Below are 22,049 nucleotides of genomic sequence, written 5' to 3'. Positions count from 1 at the left end.
GATGGGCTGTAGCCGGAGGGAGTCCGCCGTGTCATGAGTCCGTCAGCATTTGCCATGTTAACGTTTCAGTAATCTCGGAAATGGGTGCGTAAGAGCGATCACTTTCGGCCCGTATGTTAAGAATAATTCTTGCCACCTGTGATGCGTGGCATGGCAGAGGATGAATGAGGTGCATTTTAGGAAGTGAACGGGCACTTGCCCTTGGGGTCAAGCACCCGTGCAGGTAAGGTCTGTGAACGAGGAGGGCTCACAGTGTGCCATCACGTGAGCCTGGAAACAGCCATCCCTTCTGGATGGTTTGAAAAGAAGCTTATACTAAAACTGGAGAGGGGCGCCTGGGTGGCTCAATGAGTTAAGCGTCTGACTTTGGCTCAGGTCATGAACTCACAGTTCGTGGGTTCAAGCCCCGCGTCGGGCTCTGTGCTGACAGCTCAGAGCCTGGAGCCTGTTTAGGATTCTGGGTCTTCCTCTCTCTCTCTCTGTCCCTCCCCTGCTCACTCTCTGTCTCTCTCTCTCTTTCTCAAAAATAAGTTAACATTAAAAAAAGTTTTTAAAAAATAATAAAGAAATCCTTTAATGAGGGCGAAAGTCACCCCCCAGCTTTCACTCTTAGCATCACCAGGAGACCTGCAGTTCCACAGTGTGTGAAGAACCCTGACTTTTTTCATAAAAACGTTTCTGTTCGTAAAACCAGAGGTCCATCCCACATGTGGCTTTTGCAACTTAAAAGGCCGCAAGCCACACGTCACTGCCAAGGGCATCCTCTCATTATTGGCTTAAACATCGGAGCTTGTGCTTAGGAATTTGATCCCGTACGGTTCTCGAGAAGTCTGTTCGCTTTCGTGGCCAGCTCTGCTTTGCTGCTGAGCCACGCTCCGTGAACAGCTAGACCGCAGTCTGGTCTTCACGAACCTCTTCCAGCCGTTGCCTGGATGGAGTGTTCGGCTCCGGGTAAGACCAGACTCTTCCTGGCTGACGCGCTCCCGGACAACCGGCGCGTGCTGTTGAGGAATTTTATTTTTTTTTTACAGGAAGTAGGGTCTAATATTTTTACGTTTTGTTGGGATTTTATTGTTTCTATAAAAAAGGGGCGACTAAGGTATATAAAAAGGAAACCTGTGGTTCAGATTTACTGCGCTGCGTGTCCTCCACGGTTTAATAAAATAAAACCCAAAGCTCTTAGGTTTTCCTCCAGGGTTAATACTAGCATCATGCACGTTCCCCGCCAGCCCAGCTCCTATCTGTAGGTCACACTCTGGTTCAGAGACTTGGGGTAGGTAATAAGATTATAAAACATGCCTCTTGCTGGCCAGCTAGCACATGCTAATAATCATGGGAGTCGTAATTCACCGGAATACTGGGGTTTTAGGTTTTCCTTGGTTTGCGTGTTTAAAGGAATAAAAAATAAAACCTTGAGAAGAAACAAGGTAGCACTGCATGAAGCGGAAAAAATTATATCCTTTAAGCAGAACTGAACGCTTCCTTTCGTTTGTGTGCAACTTGTACAACTTCTATCCTTCGGTAGAACTTTGCTGTTTCAGCTGGAGGTGAGGGGAAGGGCAGGGAGGGCGGGGACTAGGCTAGTCTGAAGCGGGTTTTCTCACCCTTGGCCCTCCGTGAAATGTGGGGCTGGATAATTCTTGTTGTGCGGGGCTGGCCTGTGTATCGCAGCACCCCGTCTCTCCTCACCAGATGCCACAGCACACCCTTCTCCTCGCCACCCCCCCAGCTGTGACTCTCAAGTGTCTCCCCACTTTGCCAGGTGTCCCCTGGAGGACAGGTTGCCCCCAGTTGAGTATTACCGGCTTAAAGTAAAGCAGGTTTCCCAAACATTTCCTTCTTTACCCATTTGTCTAATCTGAAGGCAGCCAAGGTTGTGGTGGTTGTTTGTTTGTTTGTTTGTTTTTGAGTTAGAAGGGAACTAGAATTTTAATTTATTTTTAGGTTTATATATTTTGAGAGAGAGAGTACGTGAGTGAGGGAGGGGGAGAAAGAGAGACCCAAGCAGGCCCCGCACTCTCAGCGCAGAGCCCAGCATGGGGCTAGAACCCATGAACCATGAGATCATGACCTGAGCCGAAGTCAGACGCCCAACCAACTGAGCCACCCAGGCGCCCCTCCTTGTGTTTTCTTAATAGCATTTTCTTTCTCCTAGCTTTCTTCATTCTAAGAATACAGTTTATGTGTATTAATTTGCTATTTATGTTATGGGTAGGACTTCCAGTGAACAGTAAGCTATTTAGTAGTTAAATTTGGGGAGAGTAAGAAGTTATATGTGGATTTTCAACTGCACAGGGAGTTGGCACCCCTAACCCGCTGTCCTGTTCAAGAGCCAGCTGTACATACAAGTCTACAGCCTTATGTCCAGAGATCACATGGATGGTTATTTGTGGATTGTTCTTCATGTTGGATGTGGCTGAAGTGATAAATGGCTTCAGAAAATTCACATTTTAATAACCTCAAATGGAGTCTGACCCTTTGTATCTTTCTCTTTTCCTCACAGTCTTTTATAGCTCAGTGATCTTGGGATTCATTAGGAAAATCGAATGTTTGAGATCAAATCAGTCCTTTTCTCTTTCCAAATAATCCTTGTTATCAGGTGCTTTCTAAAAACAGAAGAGGCATTAAAGGAAAACAGACGTGCATGGGTTTGAAATGTGTTTATCTTTCGGTAAGCTCTTTTTGAAAGAAGAAAAACACTCTACAGTTTATTTGAATTTCTTTTCAAATAATATGCAACTTGAAATTGGCAGCAGTTGACCTATCTATCAGACTTAACCTTTTGCCTTTTTTACTTAATACTGGAGATGTTGGGGTTTCACACTTCTTGGGGACGTAGGAAATGTCAGTACATCTAGGACACTGCTTCTCTTTTTTTTTTTTTTTTTTTTAATGTTTATTTATTTTTGAGAGAGAGAGAGAGCAGGGGAAGAGCAGAGAGAGGGAGACACAGAATCTGAAGCAGGCTCCAGGCTCCGAGCTATCAGCACAGAGCCCGATGTGGGGCTCGAACCCACACACCGCGAGATCATGACCTGAGCCGGAAGTCAGACGCTCAACTGAGCCACCCAGGCGCCCCTAGGACACTGCTTCTCAATCTTGGTGTTACATTAGAATTACCTGGGGAGCTTTGAAATAGGCCAAGGCCGGGCCACCTCCCAGATCACTGAAATCAGACACTCCAGGGGTGGAGCCCAGGCATCAGTGCTAGGTGATCTCCTCCCTCTCCTCCAGTGGGAGTGAAGGTTGTGACCCAGGCGTGCCTTTTTATGAATAAAGTTTTATTGGAACATAGCCACGTTCATTCATTTACCAGTTGTCTAGGGACCATGCGGTTTGCAAAGCCTAAAATATTTCCTGTTTGGCCATTTACCAAAAAAAAAAAAAAAAGGCATGCTGATCCCTGCTGTAGACTCACAGTGAACATTTTTCAAACGTTTTGAAAAGAGGCTTTATACAAATTCCCAGTAGAAGAAAAAAAAAAAACACCAGCATTTTGCAGAGCCAGCAGGTTCAAGTACTGTCAGTTTACTTGGTACACTGGGAAAATTGAAAAGCATTTTTCTTGAAGAACTGACCTGCAGATGTTGTCACACCGGGAGGAGATGTCACCAGCTCCGTGCCTGGAGTGGGTGGCGAGGAGGCTTTGTCGTGTGTATGATGGCGCTTTGTGCTCTAAAGCCGACCCCTGGCTTCCCATTCAGTGTTCGTTACTTAGACTGTGTAATTGAGTTGAGGGAAGTCTGTAGAGGCAGAAACGGCTGTTTGAGGGTTTGAACATCGTTTGAGGTCGTTCCCACCACTGCAGCGATTCTAGACGGCGGCAGACCCCCGAAAAGATTCCTTTCACGCCGAGGAATCTCACGTATGAAAAGAAAAACAGCGAAAAGTTAAAGTCCTCTTTACTTCGTTTCCATCCTCCCTCAGCTCAAGCGGAAAGTTGATGGTTGTAAACCGTGTTGGTCGCTGGCCTCTTACAGGTGTGAAGTAGGAGAGAATGTATCATTTGCTCTAGTCCCTGGTCACCAAAGTGAGAGTTTTGAGCCAGCAGAATCAGCATCTCCTGGGACTGTGCCAGACTGAGGCCCCGCCCCATATTTACTGAATCAGGATCCACTTAGCCTCAGGCCATTTGCATGCCCAGTAAGAGAGCCCTGGGATGCACTGGTTTAACTGATAACTGGGTGCTGTGCAGTTAGGTGACTGCTGATTGTCACCACCCTCCTAAATGATTTCATGGCCCCTTAATTGTTCTCCTGATGTGGGCTGCTCATTAAGGGCAGTCAATTTTTCCCCTTTGCCTATTTCCAAGTATGGCTTGCTTGCCCTCTTAGTAAGGACTTAAGTGAAGGTAGAAGATGAAAATTGGGTGACTGAGCTACGAGAGATACCGTTTCATATGCTTCAGGGAAACAAACTGGAAAGAGTAAAGGGAACTTCCCAGAAAACTTCAGTTGAAAGAAATTAACCAACCAGAATAGAGTCTTCTGGGCTTCTCCAAGAAGTAAGGTGCCCATCAGAGCATTCATTTGTGCTGGGGGCGGGGGGGGGGGGCACTTGGGAGGGGCAAAAATGAGTCCCTTGAGCTTCTCAAATCGGCAGACAGAAGGTTAGGAACTCTGGCCTTTCCGTGTCAAACATTCAAAGTACACGTAGGCCTGTAGTAATTGGAAAACTGTCCAAAATTTAACATTCATAGATAATCTTGAGGAACCCTACCAGCCTCTGTCATGTTAGTATGATTTATTTGATTGAAAGACATGATTTTGAAATTACTCTTTAATCCTTGGACAGTATTGATTTTTCCTGAATGTTCCCTTAAATTGACTTTTAAATAAAGTTAATGTCACCTAAATTTAATTTTTTTGTTTATTGTTGAGATAGCGTGTGAGCAGGGGAGCGGCAGGGAGCAAGGGAGATAGAGGATCTGAAGCGGGCTCTGTGCTGACAGAGAGAGCGCCTGATGCGGGGCTTGAACTCCTAGGCCGTGAGATCATGACCTGAGCTGAAGTCGAAAGCTTAACTGACTTGAGCCACCCAGGTGCCCCTAAGTTTAATTTTTTAAATGCAGTATAAATCATTGAAGTCTAGCTGTTCTTGCTGGGGAGATACCGATCACATGTATAAAGCTCAGTGTCTGTTCCAGGGGCCATGCGGGAAACAGAACAGGTCTCCATGTTTGTGGAAATGGCCAGGAAGTGCTGAGAAAGCAGAAGGGGGGCCCCTTTTAAGTCTTTGAGTGAGAGGTCAGAAAGCGATGGGGTGCTGCTCCTTAGTTAAAAGCTGCCTCACTGTCCCAAAGACAGAGTCCGATTGCCATACAGACACGTGACCGCCGAGGCTGGCTGCCACCGCTGCTGGAGGGGACGGCACGTGCCTGCCTTCTGCCCTCCACGTCTCACTGCATGTCCGGTTTGCAGAATCCGCATCACCTCCAGAACCCTGGTGACAGGAGGGTCTGGGAAGCGGAGATCCCACACTTGGGTTTCTTGCTGCAGGAAGAGCATGGAACAGGGTGGGAACAGACGTTGAGGACAGTATCCAGCATATCACCATTGTAATGACAACAGCTTACCCTTACACATGCTTTGTGTGTTGTCTTTTTAAAAATATTCTCTTAAAAAATATTTTTACTTATTTTTGAGAGAGAGAGAGAGAGAGAGAGAGAGAGACAGTGCATGAGCAGGGGAGGGGCAGAGAGAGGGAGACACAGAATCCAAAGCAGGCTCCAGCTCCTGAACCGTGAGATCATGACCTGAGCCACCCGGGCGCCTCTAAAATATTCTTTTTCTCTGAATACCGTGAGCTAACCCAAGGTAAGATGCCAGGTTTACACATGAGGCTCCTGGCCAAATAAGTTAGACGGAGTTACAGCGACGAGCCAGCTCCTACGCCGTGCTGTCTCCTCTCTATTGCTGTGTTTTCCGTAGTGCTGGTTAATTGAGTATCATGTGACTAAGTGGGGCTTTAGGGGAGCTCTAGTAGGGACCCCAAGATAGAAGAGGCTCTGTGAGGATGCACACATCCTTAGTATAGCTGGGGTCCATGCTCTGTTCATGGTTGAGGATACTTCCAGCATCAGTGGGCTATTCCCCTTACAGGCAGGTCTTGTAATAATTGTAAAATGCAGCTTTGGGCTCAACGTCGCCTTTCTTTTTTTCTCAAGCAGATGAAGAACTCGGAGAACCGCCACGCAATGAGCTCCCAGTACAGAATGCATTCTTACTACCCGCCTCCCTCCTACCTGGGCCAGAGCGTGTCCCAGATCTTCACTTTCGAGGACGGCCCCTCTTACTCGGAAGCCAAAGCGAGCGGTAGGTGCCCGGTTGTGCAGAGCCTGCACTGGGGTGGAGGGAGGCCGAGCGTCCAAGGCCGGCTCTCTAGGCCTCTCCGAGGGCTTGCCAGTCAGGAGCCCTTGGAAGATCACTGTGCCTCCTCTGTGAGTATCCTTTACAGCTTTTAGTTGTGGGATGTTTTTGCTTCTCTAAATTAATACCACATGATTCTTTTCTGAATGCCTGGAGTGCCAAGAATACGGTGAGAGCCTCCCTCCCATCAGAAGCTAACAAATATATTTTCAGGAGTATCAATATGAAATACAAACTCAGAGGAAACCGTGGTTCAAATCCTGATCATTTTTGGCGAAGTGTTTCTGTGTACTGAATACCTGTTTTCCAAAACTTTTCCATTCTCAAATTGAAGGCGTATTCATCTTTTGGGGGAGCAAATAGAATAATAAAACATTTTTGAATACCATAGGCCTCAGAGTTTATGCAGTAGCAATGCAAATAACTCTGGTATAAAGGCTTTAAAATAAAAATGACTTTAATGAGCCAAAGCACTTTGAAATACACAGTTCCTCAACTTCAATTTTAACCTTCTCCCCGGTATTTACACTGTTGAAGATGGGCAGGTCTGTTATGGCGGCTGTGTTTCCAGACCCCATTTTTAAGATCTTTATATTTAAGCTTTATCTTTTGACCTAGGAAAGGGAGACGCGTATACATTCAAGGCAGAAGTAGAAATCAGGGCAGTAGCAAGTGGTGTGGTAGTAAATCGACTCTTGGAACCCACCCTGTACTACATAAAAAGAGAGGTTTTCAAAATAACTTGACCGTCTACAAAATAACTTGACTCTCTTGGTAAAGCAAGCGTTTAGGGAAGGAGAATCAGAACCATGCTTTGATTTCCAAGTTCAAAACAAGTCTAAAAAAGGTGGGCAATTTATACTTTATTTGCCATACAAAGATGAAATAGAGGACTTCATTAATGTTGAATATGGAGTACAAGGGAACTGATCACTTTGAACAATAGACGGATGGAAGTACACGTTGATTTTTTTTTACTTTGACTCTTCTTGTCAGGAGTGTACAAACACAACTCTGTATTATAAATGCTTATACCATAGAACGTATGCCCATATGGTCCTTCTTTCTTACTGTCTCTGATTCTATGTATTTGTCTGGATTTTAAGCTCTTTGGGGACAGAGAACACATGTTACATACCTTTTTACCTGCTATGATGCCTTTTATTTGTTGTTGATTGGTTGAGCCAGTGGATGAACGAATGAATAAATGAATCAGGTATTATTTTTTAAGTGAGCTCACTCTGTAAAGAAATACCAGCCTAAAGGATCCTAACTCCTTGTCTGATGGAGTCAGTGCAGAATTTAGCGATGAAGCAGTTAAAGAAACGTTCGTTCGTACAGAAAATTAGGAGCGAAACCTACTTCCAGGAAGAAATTGCCTGAGCTTCTTCTTGCTCCTGGAGTAATGGAATATTTTCAGAAGCCACTCACACTCTTGAGAGAAAGGTGTAAATTCAGAGCAGGGCAGGAAGATAAAAAGATAAGAGGAAATTTATTAGAGCAGAGAGGGACAGCTCTGAGGAGGAGCAGGGGGTTTTGGAATTTATGGCAGCAAAGGCAGAGGCTCAGAAGGAGAGAGGTTACAGTCCAGGACCGGAAGGACCAGCGCTCAGAGGGAAAGACTGTGTGAATAACCTCGAGGACTGGTTACAACTTCGCTGGTGATACTTGGGCTTGAAAGTGAGAGGAGACCTCAGACTTGCACTTCTGGCGCCCCGCCCACTCACCACTAATTAATCAGGAGGGTGGAGCTTCCCACAGGAGGGGCTTAGCTGGGAAGGGCCACAGTGAAACTCAGTAACCTCTGCTTTCCAGTTGCCATGGAGCAGGAGAATGTGAATTCATAGAAAATCTACATGTCAGCTAATTTTTTAAAGACGTGCAGCTTCATGACTTCCAAACGCCTGGTATTTGGGGCTTCTGCGTTGCAGGCAGTGTTTACAGAGCAGGTGGAAGGGAGGAGGAAGTTGTGTTTGGGGGCCACCAAGGCACCCTAGGCGTTATCTCTTGGAACGATGGATCCTCAGTTTTACCGTCAGCACTGACACAAGTAGGAAGCACTTGGGGCAACGTAGGCCCTTTTGCCAAGTGGGGCTGAGGCTGGCAGCAGGGTGCAGTGGGCGGGGGTAGGGGCAGCAGTGTGTTCACTTGTGACAAGGTGGCAGAGGCTGGCCATCAGCCAGTTGCGTTTCTCACTCCTGTCAGGTTTGAGTTGAGATCCTTTGATCGGTTGAGTTAGTAAGATGTGATTGGAAGATCTAAGTGGGGACTTGTAAGTAATTAGAAAAGTTGGCTGGTTTGCAGTAGGTTTAATGTTTAAAGTATACATTTGTCCATTAAATTAAATTTTTCTTCAGTTTCTTTTTTTTTTTAAATGTGTATTTTTGAGGGGTGCCTGGGTGGCTCAGTTGGCTAAGTGTCCGACTTCAGCTCAGGTCATGATCTTGTGGTTTGTGAGTTCGAGCCCCGTGTTGGGCTCTGTGCTGACAGCTCAGAGCCCGGAGCCTGCTTCACATTCTGTGTCTCCCGCCCTGTCTGGCCCTCCCCCTCTCAAACTCTGCCTGTTTGTCTGTCTCTCTCTCTCTCTCTCTCTCTCAAAAAGTAAATAAACATTAAAAAAAAAAAAAAAAAAAAAAAAAAAACCCTGCGAGTTCTGTGCCTCAGTGTTCCTTGAAGCCAGTGTGATGAAAGCCCCCAGGGAAGCGAGTGTAGACAGAGCAGAACGAATGATGGAAGTTGGAGCCCCAGGGCCCTCCAGTCTCCGCAGGTGGGTCGCACATGAAGAGGACCAGTGAAGGAGATCGTGGCAGGAGCAGCCCGTGGGGTGGGGGGAGAGCTCGCGGGGATGCTATCTTGGAAGCCATGCGAAGACAACGGTGCATTGAGCAGAACCACGGAAGTTGGTGGGTCAGATGAGGGCTGGGATCGACCACTGGCTGTTGGGAGGTAGAAATGATGGGGGACCGAGGCCAGCGGGGCTGGAGGTGGGAACCAAAGCCGGACTGCATTCGGGAGTGCGTGGGAGAGAAGGTTGGGGGCCCCCCAGGCTGGGCACAGACCGGTCTTCAGGGAGTTCTGCTGGGAGGGCAGAAGTGACATGGGCTAGCTGCGGGAGGGGAGCGGAGTTCAAGGAAGATCTTTCTGTCTTTTTCGAAGAAAGGAGACGGGTTTGTGAGCTGACGGGAGTGATCTCGTGGAGGGAAGTTTGCTGGTACGGGGTGTGTGGGGCAGGGCCACCGCCAGCAGGTTCCGTGGCAGGGTGTTGAGTCAGCAAGACCAGATGGGATCCTGGGGGCGGGGGTGGGGGGGGGGTTGTGAGTGCTGAGTTACTGGTGTAAGGAGAGGTAAGCAAAGGACCTAAAAGCAAACAAAAACTTAGTTTGACACGGCGATTTTATGTCTGTTGACTCTCACTTGAAACTTGGGGCTTGAATTTTTTTGTCTTTCCTTTTTCTAGGAATTCGTTTGTTTGTTTTGGAAGCGCAATCCACCTGTCATAAAATTAACGATTCACCATTTCAAAGTATACAATTAAGTGGTGCTTAGGACCTTTGCAGTGTTCAGCAGCCATGACCTTTATTTAGTTCAAAGGCATCTTTATCTCCCCAGAAGGAAATCCCATACCCGCTAAGTGGTCTTCCCTTACTCAACCCTACTCCCCCCACCCCCAGAGCCCTGGCAACCACGAATTTGCTTTCTGTCTTAATGGACTTGCCTATTCTGGAAGGTTCATGGGAATCGTACAACACGTGGTATTTTGTGACTGGCTTCTTTCCCTTAGCGTAACATTTTCAGGGTTCTTCCACGTTGTGACAGGTAGTAAGTACTTCACTCCTTTTTATGGCCTACTGAGAGTCCATTGTGTGACTAAGCCACATCGTCTTCTGTTCATCAGTCGATGGACATTTGGGTTGTTAGTACCTTTTACTGGCTATTGTGAATAGCACCGCCGGGAATCTTCATGTTCTTTATTTGAAGACCCGTTTTCAGCTCTTCTGAGTACATCCTCAGCAGCGGAATTGCTAGATCGTATAAGTCTGTGTTTAACTTTTTGAGGACCTGTCAAACTCCTCTGCCACGCCATTGCACGTTCCCACCAGTGTATGAGGGTTCCGGTTTCTCCAGCCAGCTCTTGTTACTTTCCATCTTTTTATTAGGATCTTAGTAATTCATTTTTGTTGTATCTTATTAAAGCATCAGACCGTGGTGGATTGTAAAATGTTCATAGTAACAGATGCAGGTGGTTCCCGAAATGGTGGCAGGACCGCCCTGAAACTAACGCTTCCTGGCTCCCAGTAAAGAGGTGCCCTCCACAGCCGTGTCTCTGCGTTAACAGATACACCCGTGCTTATGGGCGGGCGACATTTCATGTCCGTAAGCAGGCATCTTTCTCTACGTGTTGGATTCTTGTATATAGGTTCTTGGAGTATACTTGACTGGCCAACCCCTGCGAAACGGTTTCAGTTCACAATGAGGAAGATGAACACACTTTGATTTTTTTGTCTGTTTATTTTGCAGTCTCAGTGTAAAGTTAGAGCTGGTACGTTTCGGTTTCTTCTGGTTCTTTGGCGCCTTCCGGTGTAGACCCAAGTGGCAGGCCCCCTGTGCAAACACCCTTCCTTTACATTCAACCTCTGCTCTTTCCGGGAGAAGGAAACACTCATTTGAGATGCTCCTTACATATTATGAGCTCTTCTTGTATTATTCATTTTGCACCCATAGGAGGTCAGCAGCTCCGTGAAGCAAGATACAAAGCATTTACGTTTTCCCCCAAAGGTCAGATGGCCAAGGACAGTGGAAGGGCCTCTCTGAGTTGAAGGCCCTGTTCTTCTGTGATGTCTGGGAAGCTTGCAGGAGCCTAGGCGTTCCCAGACATGACTCTTTTAATCCATTCGGCATTAGCAATGTTGTAGCTGAGTGACTCTAGAGGTGCCTGATTTCACTGATGGCATCGGCTCCCTCCCCCACTGTTGTCACGACCACACGCAAAGTGGTTAAGCTTTCACCCCGTGGAGTGGTTTTGCTTCCTGCCGCATGTTGGATTTTAGCAAAAGACCGTCCATCTCATTTCTCAGGTGAGAACACTGACGCGGCGCTGCCTGTTGGAAGCACCCTCAGGTCTCCCCCTGCTCACGATCTGGGATGTCACCACCGCCCTTTCGTGAGGGGATGTGAGCTTCTGCCACGGCCCCTGGGTGGGGTGCTGGAAACATTCTGTGCTTCGCATCTCAGTGGAGCCACCACTAACCAGCTGTGTAGCCTTGGGAGTACCAGACTCTCCTCCTGGACTCCTGCTTCCCTCACCCCTTAACAGAAGGCGAGGGGGTGGGATGTGTCAAACCCACACAGGTGTTATGAGGATGAAATCATGTCGCCTATGGAAACAAGCTCTGTAAATCACAAAATGCAGCAAGAGATGGCGAAATACTGTACAAACTTCCACCATTCCTTTCTGCAAGGGGTGTGTTGACATTTCAGGCAGTTCTTCTTGTCAGGGAGAAAGATGTTCTGGAAATGTTTTAGAGTCCTGCTCAGACAGGAAGGAGGGGAGGCCAAGGCATCCGAGGGCTGCTTTTCTTGTGTATATTCTGCTGTGAAGTGTATGGCAAGCCTGCAGGGGAGAAAAACATTGACCCTTTTCTTTCTCTGCTTTAAGGAAAGCTGAGTATGTTTTATGCAACATTTATAAAATGTTAAGTTTAAACTTCTCTCTTTAGGAAATGACTTACCATTTGCTAAATTTTAAAGAAAAGCACTTGACTAGTAAACCTGTCTTTATGTAACCATTTTATTTTCAGCTCCAGCTTTGCACAGAAAAGTATGTGGGGCATTCGTTGGCAATGACCGTAGAGGCCAGTGTGTGCAAGGCAATGGATCCCACCCCAGGAGAGGAGATCTGGCTCAGATCCCTAGCTCTGGGCCTGATTGTGCCATGCTCATTTAATCTCTTCCAGCCTTACTTCCCTCATCTGGAAAGTTGAAAAATGTAATAACAGCTTTACCTATTCTATATGGGCCACATAAACAGTTATGTTAAAAAGGCATGGAGGAAGTTGTCAACTCCCTTATTCCCATATGAAGACCTGTCACCATGTCTTAAATATCTTCTATTCCTGCAGGTGACTGGCAGTGGACTGTGCAAATAAAAGTCATTACAATCTAAGGAGGGCCTGTTGTTTAGCCCTACGGGGGCCCTGTTTGAAACTGACCACATGTGTATCGTGATACTTGAAATTAGTTAGTCATTGTGGTATTCTGAGTAAGGAAGATGAAGCATAATAATTTAATAAGCATATAATAAACATTTAGAACTAGCAGCTTTGGAGGCTTATTTTTAATGTATCACAAGTGATGTGTTTGCTAAGAAAAGCAGAGGGAACAACCAAGGAAGAGGGGTATGGAAGGACACCAGCAGGTTTCTTTGTAGCTAAAGAATATCCCTGAAAGCGAACTGAAGTGCCGTTTGATGCGGGCACACTGATTTCCATTGTTTCTTCAAACCTCTTTTTCTTCCAACTTGAAAAGAGCCCCCTACAAGGCAAACTGTGGGAAAGATTGAGAACTGAGGGGCCTCCAGCATGTCTTCTGTGTAAAACACTGCCCCCTGACCAGGCCAGCACCAGTCTAGAAAGAACAGGCACTTCCCAAGGACCTACCTGAGGAAGGTCAGACTCACATAAGAAGTTCACTCACTGTAGCCCTTTCTGCAAGAGTTATCAGAGTGTGGCCTCACGCAGGGAGCACAGCTGTCGTGCTCATTCAGGTTTGCGCTTTGCCAGGGGGCCTCACATCATGCCCTGTTCTCAAAGGGTTCCTGGGGTCGTTCGTACGTTCTTGGATGAATAAGAAACCGACCTCTGGATCCTTCCTGCTGGTGCCTCACCAGCCAGGAGTCAGGTGTTCTGGTGAACCAGTCAGTGAAATAAAGCAGACATGGGCAAATGTAGGGTACAACCTCCAGGCTACAACGTATCCTGGATTCATGTCACGTAGACTATTCCCCATATTCCCTTTGGAAAACTCAAACTTAAAAGACTTATTTCTTTGCATATATTGCATATATTGTTATTTTGATGAATAACACAGCCCTGCAAGTGAGGTCAAGAGGGGCTTCCTCACTAACCATACTTAAGAGAGGCCAGGTGGGGGTGGGGCACTGTGACATCTCTGGCCTTGTCTTCAGTGTTGAGGAACAGGAGCCAGCATAGGAACTCAGGTCTCTGAAGCACTCCTCCGGGCGTTCCTTCTGCTAGGATATCTTATGGTTTCTCTTCCCACCCTTCCCTCACAGTTAGATAGCTCTTCCAACGTCTGTAAGACAAAGTTCTGTGTGCTCGGTGGGGATAACTCATTTAATTCTTTTTTTTTCCCTGAGAGAGAGAGAGAGAGAGAGAGAGCACATGCAAACAGGGTAGAGGCAGGTAGAGAGAGAGAAAATCTTAAGCAGGCTCTATGCTCAGTGTAGAGCCCGACATGGGCTCAATCTCCTGACCTGAACTGAAATCAAGAGTTGAACACTTAACTGACCGAGCCACCCAGGTGCCCCTCATTTAATTTTTTTAAAGTTTATTTCATTATTTGTTTTGTGAGAGAGAAAGAACATGTACACATGAGCTGGGGAAGGGAAGAGAGAGAGAGAGAATCCCAAGCAGGCTCTGCACTATCAGCACGGAGGCCGATGCAGGGCTTGAACTCACATACCATGAGATCACGACCAGAGCTGAAATCAAGAGTCAGACGCTTAACTGATTAAGCCATTCAGGCACCCCCAATTCTTACAGTAGTATTATTACCCCCATAGTATGGATGAGGACAATGAGGCACAGAGACAGTGAGAGGAGAAGAGGTCCTCATTTCCAAGTGGCAGATAGAGAAACTGAGGAACAGTGATGACTGACTTAGCTTGTCTAAGGCCTCACTGAGCAACAGTCTGGCATTCTCATGTGTGAAAAACTTTCATGGAAATGGTGGCTGTCATTGGGGGTTGGAAATGTTCTATCTGCTGAGATCAAAGATACGTATGCAATAGTAATACTTTTTCTGTAACAATAAAACTCTGGAACCTACTCTCTCATCATATGCATCATGCAGGAATAACCCTTCTAGGGATGTCTTTCTATAGCATGTGGTTATCACAGAAAACAAAAACAAAAACAACAACAACGCTGTAAAGTAGACTTACAAAACCCACCAGCGTATCAGGTATAATATTTACATTGCTCTCCCCAAAGCTAACTGTAAACTATAGAATGTCTCTTTGACTTAGCACAGTAAAGCCAACTTTTAATTTTGTGGTTATATATGTATTTTCTTTGTATTTAACAGGACAGACTGTTGATATTTGATGAAGGCAGACATAATAAAATTAAACAACTAGTTTTCAGATTTGAAATTATAAATGTAAATAGAAACACAATCAACTACTTTTCTATAGTAATTTTTATTTTCTGTGGCTATTCTGTGTTATTTTAAAATTAGGGTGAATAAGGGTCGCCTGGGTGGCTCAGTCGGTTAAGCATCCGACTTCAGCTCAGATAGTGATCTCATGGCTTGTGGGTTCGAGTTCCACGTTGGGCTCTGTGCTGACAGCTCGGAGCCTGGATCCTGCTTCAGATTCTGTGTCTACCTTTCTCTCTCCTCCTTCTCTGCTCATTCTCTCTCTGTCTCTCACTTTCTCTCTCAAAAATAAATAAACATTAAAAAGAAATTAGGGTGAATTGAAGGCTTGTCTGTTTTCCCCAGATACTTTTTGAGAAAGGCAGTATTTTACATTCTCCCTAGTCTGTCCACAGCTTATTATGAGGCTGCTTTTTACATCTTTAATTTATTTATTCTCTTAAAACTCTAAGTTCAGTATACAGGGCCCCCTTTGCAGGGGTTTTCCTTTGGGCTAAAGAAGATGGGTCTAGAACAGGGCACAGAGGGTGAGCTCTGGAAACTATGCTTTTAGGAACTCCTGCGTGTCCTGACATAACTAGACTGAACATAATTAACTAGAAGACCGTGCGTGCCCATGTCGTCTGTGCTGATTTTACCTTAATGGAGTTCAAGTGAGATGTCTGGTCCCCTGCCTGCCTGATCATGCAGGGAGCCCAGCCCTCTGTGGGCACATCACACATCACTGAGTTTGCCGATTCTGTTGCTCATTCAGCGACCATTTCTACTTAAAAATCCTGAAGAGGTAGCATCCCCCTGGGCACAGACTTGGGGGATACAGGAGCCACTCTGGCTAGAGCATCCGATGTCCTCACACGTGAGATTTCATCTCCGTCTGACCTGAATGCACTGGGCCTCAGTGATGCTTTCCCGGCCTGGTGCGGAGTAACTCGGGAGTTTATTTCCCCCCCTCGGCTCCTCAGAGGCACGGCCCAGGCCAAGTACAACTTGAATAACCTTCAGGAGAGCTGTGCTGTCCTTCTGTCGGCCGCTGTCTTTGAAAATTGCCTCCAGAGTTAGTGAGCAGGAACAGTTAAGATTTACAAACAATGATGAAGCTTGTCAAGCATCTTTCACCATCCATCATCCAGGTGCCGTGCCTGGGCGGTGAAGTGTTCTTCATAAAAACCAGCTCAGTGTGAAATACACCTCGCTGCAATGTTTACTGCTCTGAAGCTCGTCAGCGGCCCTTTATAGTAAATCCAGATTGCGATGTGACATTACAGTATATCATTGCCCGGCGCGGTGGGGTTTACACTGCGAATGAGTGCACTGCACACCAGATGAGGTGTCCAAATTGAGTTATGTCAGAATTTGGCTGTTATATGGGGATAGCTTTTGTTTTCCGAACACTGAAAGTTAGCTTTATATGTATTTATATATAGGCATATACTTCCCATCTTGCGCATATACACGGGTATACAATATAGGCTGAGGTCAGCTTCCAACTGGGCTTCTGCTGTAAAGAATGGTGGCCAGCGTTTATGTGCCTTCCAACCGTTGTTCACTGAGACTGGCATAACTTTATGGAATCTTCGCGGGGGACTAGGGTAGATGGTTACTTCACTGCGGAAGTGGGGTTGCCTCTGTCCTGCCTGCACTGGTCATTTTCACCGTCCTTTCTTACAAAGCCAAGGAACCCTTTCTCCCGGGATTATTGCAATATGCGGGAATGATCCCTGTGATGAGGGGCAAAGTGAAGAAACCCCACAGGACCGCTCCGCCCGCCGTGGAGTGCTGCACCTGTCAGCTGAGCACATGCACTTGGGGAGGTCTCTGTGAAGGCAGTTGCTTATTTATGGTTTTTCTAGTGGGTATCAAAATCCTAGTGCTGCCTCTGTTATCTTGAAAGATGCTGCTTCCAAGAAAAGATTTATGGTGTTTTAGCTTAAATCTGCAAAATAAAAGAGCACACTGAATTTATTGCATGATCGGGTTTATTTACATTCACCCTAAAAGTGCTGATATTAAAAATGAGCTCCATAAAAAAATAATATTCAGGCCCTGCAGCCCCAGGATCATCTTCTTAACACATATATTTTTAAATTCTGTCTTCAGTGTAGCAGGGAACCCGTCAGGAGAACCGTCTTGCGGTCTTTTCGTATCTGGCGCCACAGTGAATCCGGGGCTCCCAGTGTTGCTACAGTGAATCCGGGGCTCCCGGTGTACACCCAGCCTAGGGTGGGGGTCCTCCCCCCTCCTTTAAACGCAGTGGTAAGCCCCCCTCCCGCTCCTGCCCTCTGCTCTTCTTCTGGCCGTTCTCTCTGAGTCGCAATGTCTTCTTACTGGAGATTGATTAACGGTGCCACTTCTGAGCTTCCTCAAGCGGCACAGGACACAATTGCGGGAATGCGGTGCTGGCCTCTAGAGGTGGGACAGGGGCCAGAAGCCGTCCGTTGGCTCCGGCGCCAGGGGAGGGAGAGAACAGCCCCCATGTCCGCCCAACGCATTCTGTCCCTCGGGGGCTTTGCCATCAAACGCAGGATGGCCAGTTAAAGTCAAATTTCAGATTGAACCACAAAAAATGATTTTAATATAGTCATGTCCACAACACTTTATTATGCTAGAAGTTCTCTATTTTGTCTGAAATTTAAATTTAATTCAGTGTCCCGTGTTTTTATTTGTTAAATCTAGCCATCTTCATGCTCCATTCAAGTCTTAAGCACCGATTTAGGGCGCTGGGGTAAAAGGCAGAAATGAAACGTGGACACAGGCCAGTGATGCTTTCTGGAAGCATCTTCAGCAGTTGTAAGAGTCGCTTCGTTTATATTTCTATAAAAAATAGTACAAGAGGCAGCGCTGACCATGCTTGGGGATGGTCTCTTTTGGTGAAAGCCGTTTGTGGGTTTCTCAGTGTTCCAGTAATACAGCAGCGAATAAAAATTACTCCGCTGGCCGCTCAGCATCGGAATGGAAATGTACACGGTCTGTGTGTTTGGTTCAGTTGTATCCGTGTGCAGTTTTGCCAGGCACAACAACAACTCTTGAAACTCTCAGCAGGACCAGTTTCTCTCTGTCTCCCCCCGCCCGCCACCAGGATACACGCGGGCGGCTCGGTCCGTACCCGAGTAATAAACTCTAGGAGTGCAGTGACCTGGCCTCGTACCTGGGATGTGAACCATGGTGGAGAGGACGGGACAGGGACCCTTTCATGTCAGCAGATCTCGGGAACACATGCCCTTCCCTTCCTGTCCACAGAAGAACAGCTTTGCCTCATCAAAGCCTTGCGGGGCGGGGCGGTGGAGGGGAGTTGCCACGTGCCCAGCCGTCTTGCTCTTATTCGGGACTTGGTTGAGGTCTCTCTGTAACCTAAGGGGGAGGTTTTGCTTCCTCAGTTAGAAACGGGGATCACAACCGAACTTTATGGACGAAGGTTCCAAATACGTAGCCCTGCCCGGGTATGTTTGCCTTTGTTACTAACGCGGTTAAGAGGTGGCCTGGGGCTTGATTGATTGATTTGTTTGCTTATAACAGCTTTATTGATACATAGTTCACACACCATAAAATTCACCTCCTTAAAGCGTACAGTTCAGTGGTTTTTAGTGTGTTGACAAAATTGTGCCACCATCACTACAATCTAATCCCAGAATGTTTCCATCACCCCAAAAGGTTCCCCATATGCAGTCGCCCCTCATTTCTGCCTCCCTCCCAGCCCCTGGAAGAAGCTACTGTTCTATTTTCTGTCTGTGGATTTGCCTATTCTAGATATTTCCTATAAATAGAATGCTAGAAGATGTGACCTTTAGCGCATGGCTTTTTTTCACTTAGTATTACGTGTCCGAAGTTTGTCCACGTGGTACCCATGTGACAGCGCTTTGTTCCTTGTCGTGGCCGAACAATATTCCATTATGTGGAAGGGCTTGGTTGGTTTTGAGTTCAGAAACTATTGCAGGGCCCAGCAAGACTATTAAACCGCAAGATTCTCAAGGTGAAATACGTGTTTAATCTCATTTTAGTAAATCTCTAGCTCTTTCAACTCAACACATGAATGCCTGTAATGAGTAGAACCCTACTACAGGAAATGAGAGGAGCGGGTGTATACGGGCGTTGAACAAAGCAAGGCTGTGTTATTTTCTTGTTTTCTGCTAATACCATTTATGTTCTTCTGCCAGGCCGCCATAGGAAACTCACACAGATGGGTGGGTTAAATAACAACTTTATGTCCTCACAGCTCTGGAGGTTAGAAGTCCCAGGTCAAGGTGTGGTTGGGGTTATGACCGGCCGCCTCACTGTGTCCTTCTCACGTGGCCTTTTCTCGCTGTGTGCTCAGAGAGCCAGAAAGAAAAAGAGCTCTGATCTTCTCTTATTCTTCTTAGAAGAACACTAGTCCTGTCCAACCGGGGCCTCACCTGTATGACCCCATTTAACCTCAGTTAACTGTCTCCCTGAAGGCCCAATTTCCAATACAGTCTTACTGGGGTCTAGGGATTCCACATAGGAATTTGGGGCAACACAGTGGAGTCTGTAACACTGTTGAAGAATTCAGTGTCTCTAAACATCTCTTCCTCTTGATGAGGTTCTTGGGACATAGGAGAAGGACGGCGAGGCCTGGTGAACCAGTGTGTTCCTGGTCCCGTGCTAATGTCTGGAATTTGCTGACCACTCACTCGCCTTCCAAACTCTCTGACATGCCGATTAGACCACGGCAAACCCTGGTCTCATGGTCAAATCCCCAAAGCAGGGGTTTTTTCCAGAGATGGAGTCTTCCACAGTCGAGCACACTCCAGTCACCAGGAGTACTTCCCTTCCAGGTTGTTGCTCTTCTTTCCTGCATTCCCCACCCGCACCCCCTCCCCCCACGAGAGTTTGGTAACTTTCTTTTTTTCCCATTTCTGATTTTGGGAGAAGGATTTCTAATTTGTCATCACTGCCCTTGTAGTGCGCTGCATAACTTTAAACAATTCACGCCAACGTAGTGCTACAAATTAGTCTTTGCTTATTTTCCCGGCCATGGTGGCAGAGATTTAGGGCCTTCACACACAGGGAAATGAATGAGACAGCAACACGTTGTTTCCAGATGTTATTATGAACCAGTGCAAAGGTTACTTACGGTGAACTTATCACAGCACTCGTGGCCCAGCTAACGTCCCTTACAGATCAGCCAAATACTAAAAATGATCTCTTACTCCAGAGAAGCTCTTTGACATACATCATTTTGTTTAATCCTTTTTATTTTATTTTATTTTATTTTATTTTATTTTATTTTATTTTATTTTATTTTACTTTACTTTATTTTATTTTTTATTTTTAAGGAGGCTCCGCCCCCAATGTGGGCCTTGAACTCACAACCCCGAAGATCAAAGAGTCATATGCTGTACCAGCTGAACCAACCAGATGCCCCCATTTTGTTTGATCCTAACACCAGTCTTGTCAGGTAGTGGGAGGAGTTTTCCTTCTGACACCACTGGGTGTCCTGCGGTTAAATTCAATTCGGACACTAACTACCTGAAGTTAGCCCAGATCCCATAGGTTAAGAGCCCAATCCCCCAAGACTGTCCCCACTATAGACGCCAGCCAGAAATGGGGTTTCCAGGCTACCCACATTTTTGCCTGGCCTACTACAATTTGGGGGGTTCCCACAACTCCTCCACAGGTTTGATAAATCAGTAGAATGACTCAAAGAACTCAGGAAAGTACTTTACATATTATTACTGGCTTAATATAGAGGATAGAACTCAGTAATAGCCAAATGGAAGAGATGTATAGGGCATGGAATGGGGACAGGGTGGAGGGCTTCCGTGCCCTTTTCTCACCACCCTCCCAGCACTTCAATGTGTTCACTAACCCAGAAGCTCTCTGAACCCTGTCATTAAGGGGGTTTTATGGAGGGTTCATCATTAGGCATGGTTGATTGAATCATTGGCCATTGATGGTTAACTCAATCCCAGCCCCTCTCCCACCCCTGGATGTTGATGGGGTAGGGCTAGAACTTCCAAGCTTCTAACTAAGCCTGGGTCTTTTTGGCACTCAACCCCTATCCTAAAGCTGTCTAGGGGCCCACTAAGTGCCACCTTATCAAAATCAAAGAGGCTTCTATCTCCCTTATCACTCAGGAAATTCCAAGGGTTTTAGGAGCTCTATGTGAGGAACCAAGGACAAAGATCAAGTATCTTTCTTTGAATCCATGGGTAAGTGGAGATAAAATCATTGACCCTATTTTAGAGCAGAGCAAACTTCTGAATAGAGGGAATAAGTGGCACAGCTTGGAATGGACTGTCTCCTGACTCCATGTTTCTCTTCCCAACCTCAGACTGTCAGCCTTGCAGCTCTCCTCTTCAGTCCGCTATCTTTGGCCTGCACCATCAAATACAGGAGCTTCTATAGACAGGAGCTTCTGTCTTCTATAGACAAATAGGAGCTTCTATAGACAAATAGGGCTATTTTAATTTAAATGAATTAAAATTTAAAATCGAATTCTGTCACACTAGCCACATTCTAGTGCCCAGCAACCACATGTGGCTAGTGGCCGCCATATTGGATAATGCAGAAATAAGACATGTCCATTATCACAGGCGTTCTATTGGATGGTGGTTCCATCTTAGACAAGTGGGAGCTACTTTCTTATGGAAGAGGCTCATGGTCTGTAAACCTGAGACAGAGGAGTCACTCAAATAACACAAGTTCAACAAACGTTATTTTAAAAGTCTAACTTTTGGGACGCCTGGCTGGCTCAGTTGGGAGAACGTGTGACTCTTGATCATGGGGTTGTGAGTTCAAGGCCCACACTGGGTGTAGAGATTAAAGAAAGAAAGAAGGAAAGATTCAGCAACATATAATAAAAGTCTGACTTTTGTGGGAGTATTGGCCCTTCTTCAAATAACATGTGGGGTTGAGGAGGACTTTTTAGGGAAAAGTGATTGAATGATTAAAGGGAACAGTAGCCTAACCCATCTTTGGACCTGACCCGTGTTGTACACTTTTGCTTTTAAATAGCAGATGGAAGTGAGTAAACTAGAACTTGGTTAATCCCAGTCCAAGAATGGGTAGAAAATGTGTCTTCTGGCCATGGCGAGGCATGTGAGCTTTGGGGACTTACCAGGGCTTGCTTGCATTAAAACCTAGAGGAGAAAAGTGGCATGGATCACCTGTCAGAGGGACCACTTGCAAATATGGTTTCCCATTCTGTGAATTTCACTCTGGATTATGTTGTATCCTTTGATACACACAGACATGTTTAATTGTGATGAAATCCAATCTGTCTTTTCTCTTCTGTTGCCTATGCATTTGAGGTTGTATCCAAGAAGC

At 46.2% G+C, this 22,049-nt stretch overlaps 1 protein-coding gene across 2 annotated transcripts in view; it reads left to right on the top strand.

The window, feature by feature from the left end:
* DMRT1 (doublesex and mab-3 related transcription factor 1) overlaps positions 1 to 22,049 on the top strand; it is a 109,808-nt gene that overhangs the window by 59,968 nt on the left and 27,791 nt on the right. Inside the window, exon 4 of one of the 2 annotated variants that reach the window (XM_019463669.2) lies at positions 6,170 to 6,314. In XM_019463669.2, coding sequence (XP_019319214.1) covers positions 6,170 to 6,314 — 145 coding nt within the window. Of the gene's footprint in view, positions 1 to 6,166; positions 6,315 to 22,049 lie in introns of both variants that reach the window. The other variant, XM_019463668.2, reaches the window with a different exon arrangement.

Source organism: Panthera pardus, unplaced genomic scaffold (assembly GCF_024362965.1).
Source record: "Panthera pardus isolate Hobbes unplaced genomic scaffold, ASM2436296v1 HiC_scaffold_20, whole genome shotgun sequence".
Taxonomy (NCBI): Eukaryota; Metazoa; Chordata; class Mammalia; order Carnivora; family Felidae; genus Panthera; species Panthera pardus.
This window is presented reverse-complemented; position numbering and strand designations above follow the sequence as displayed.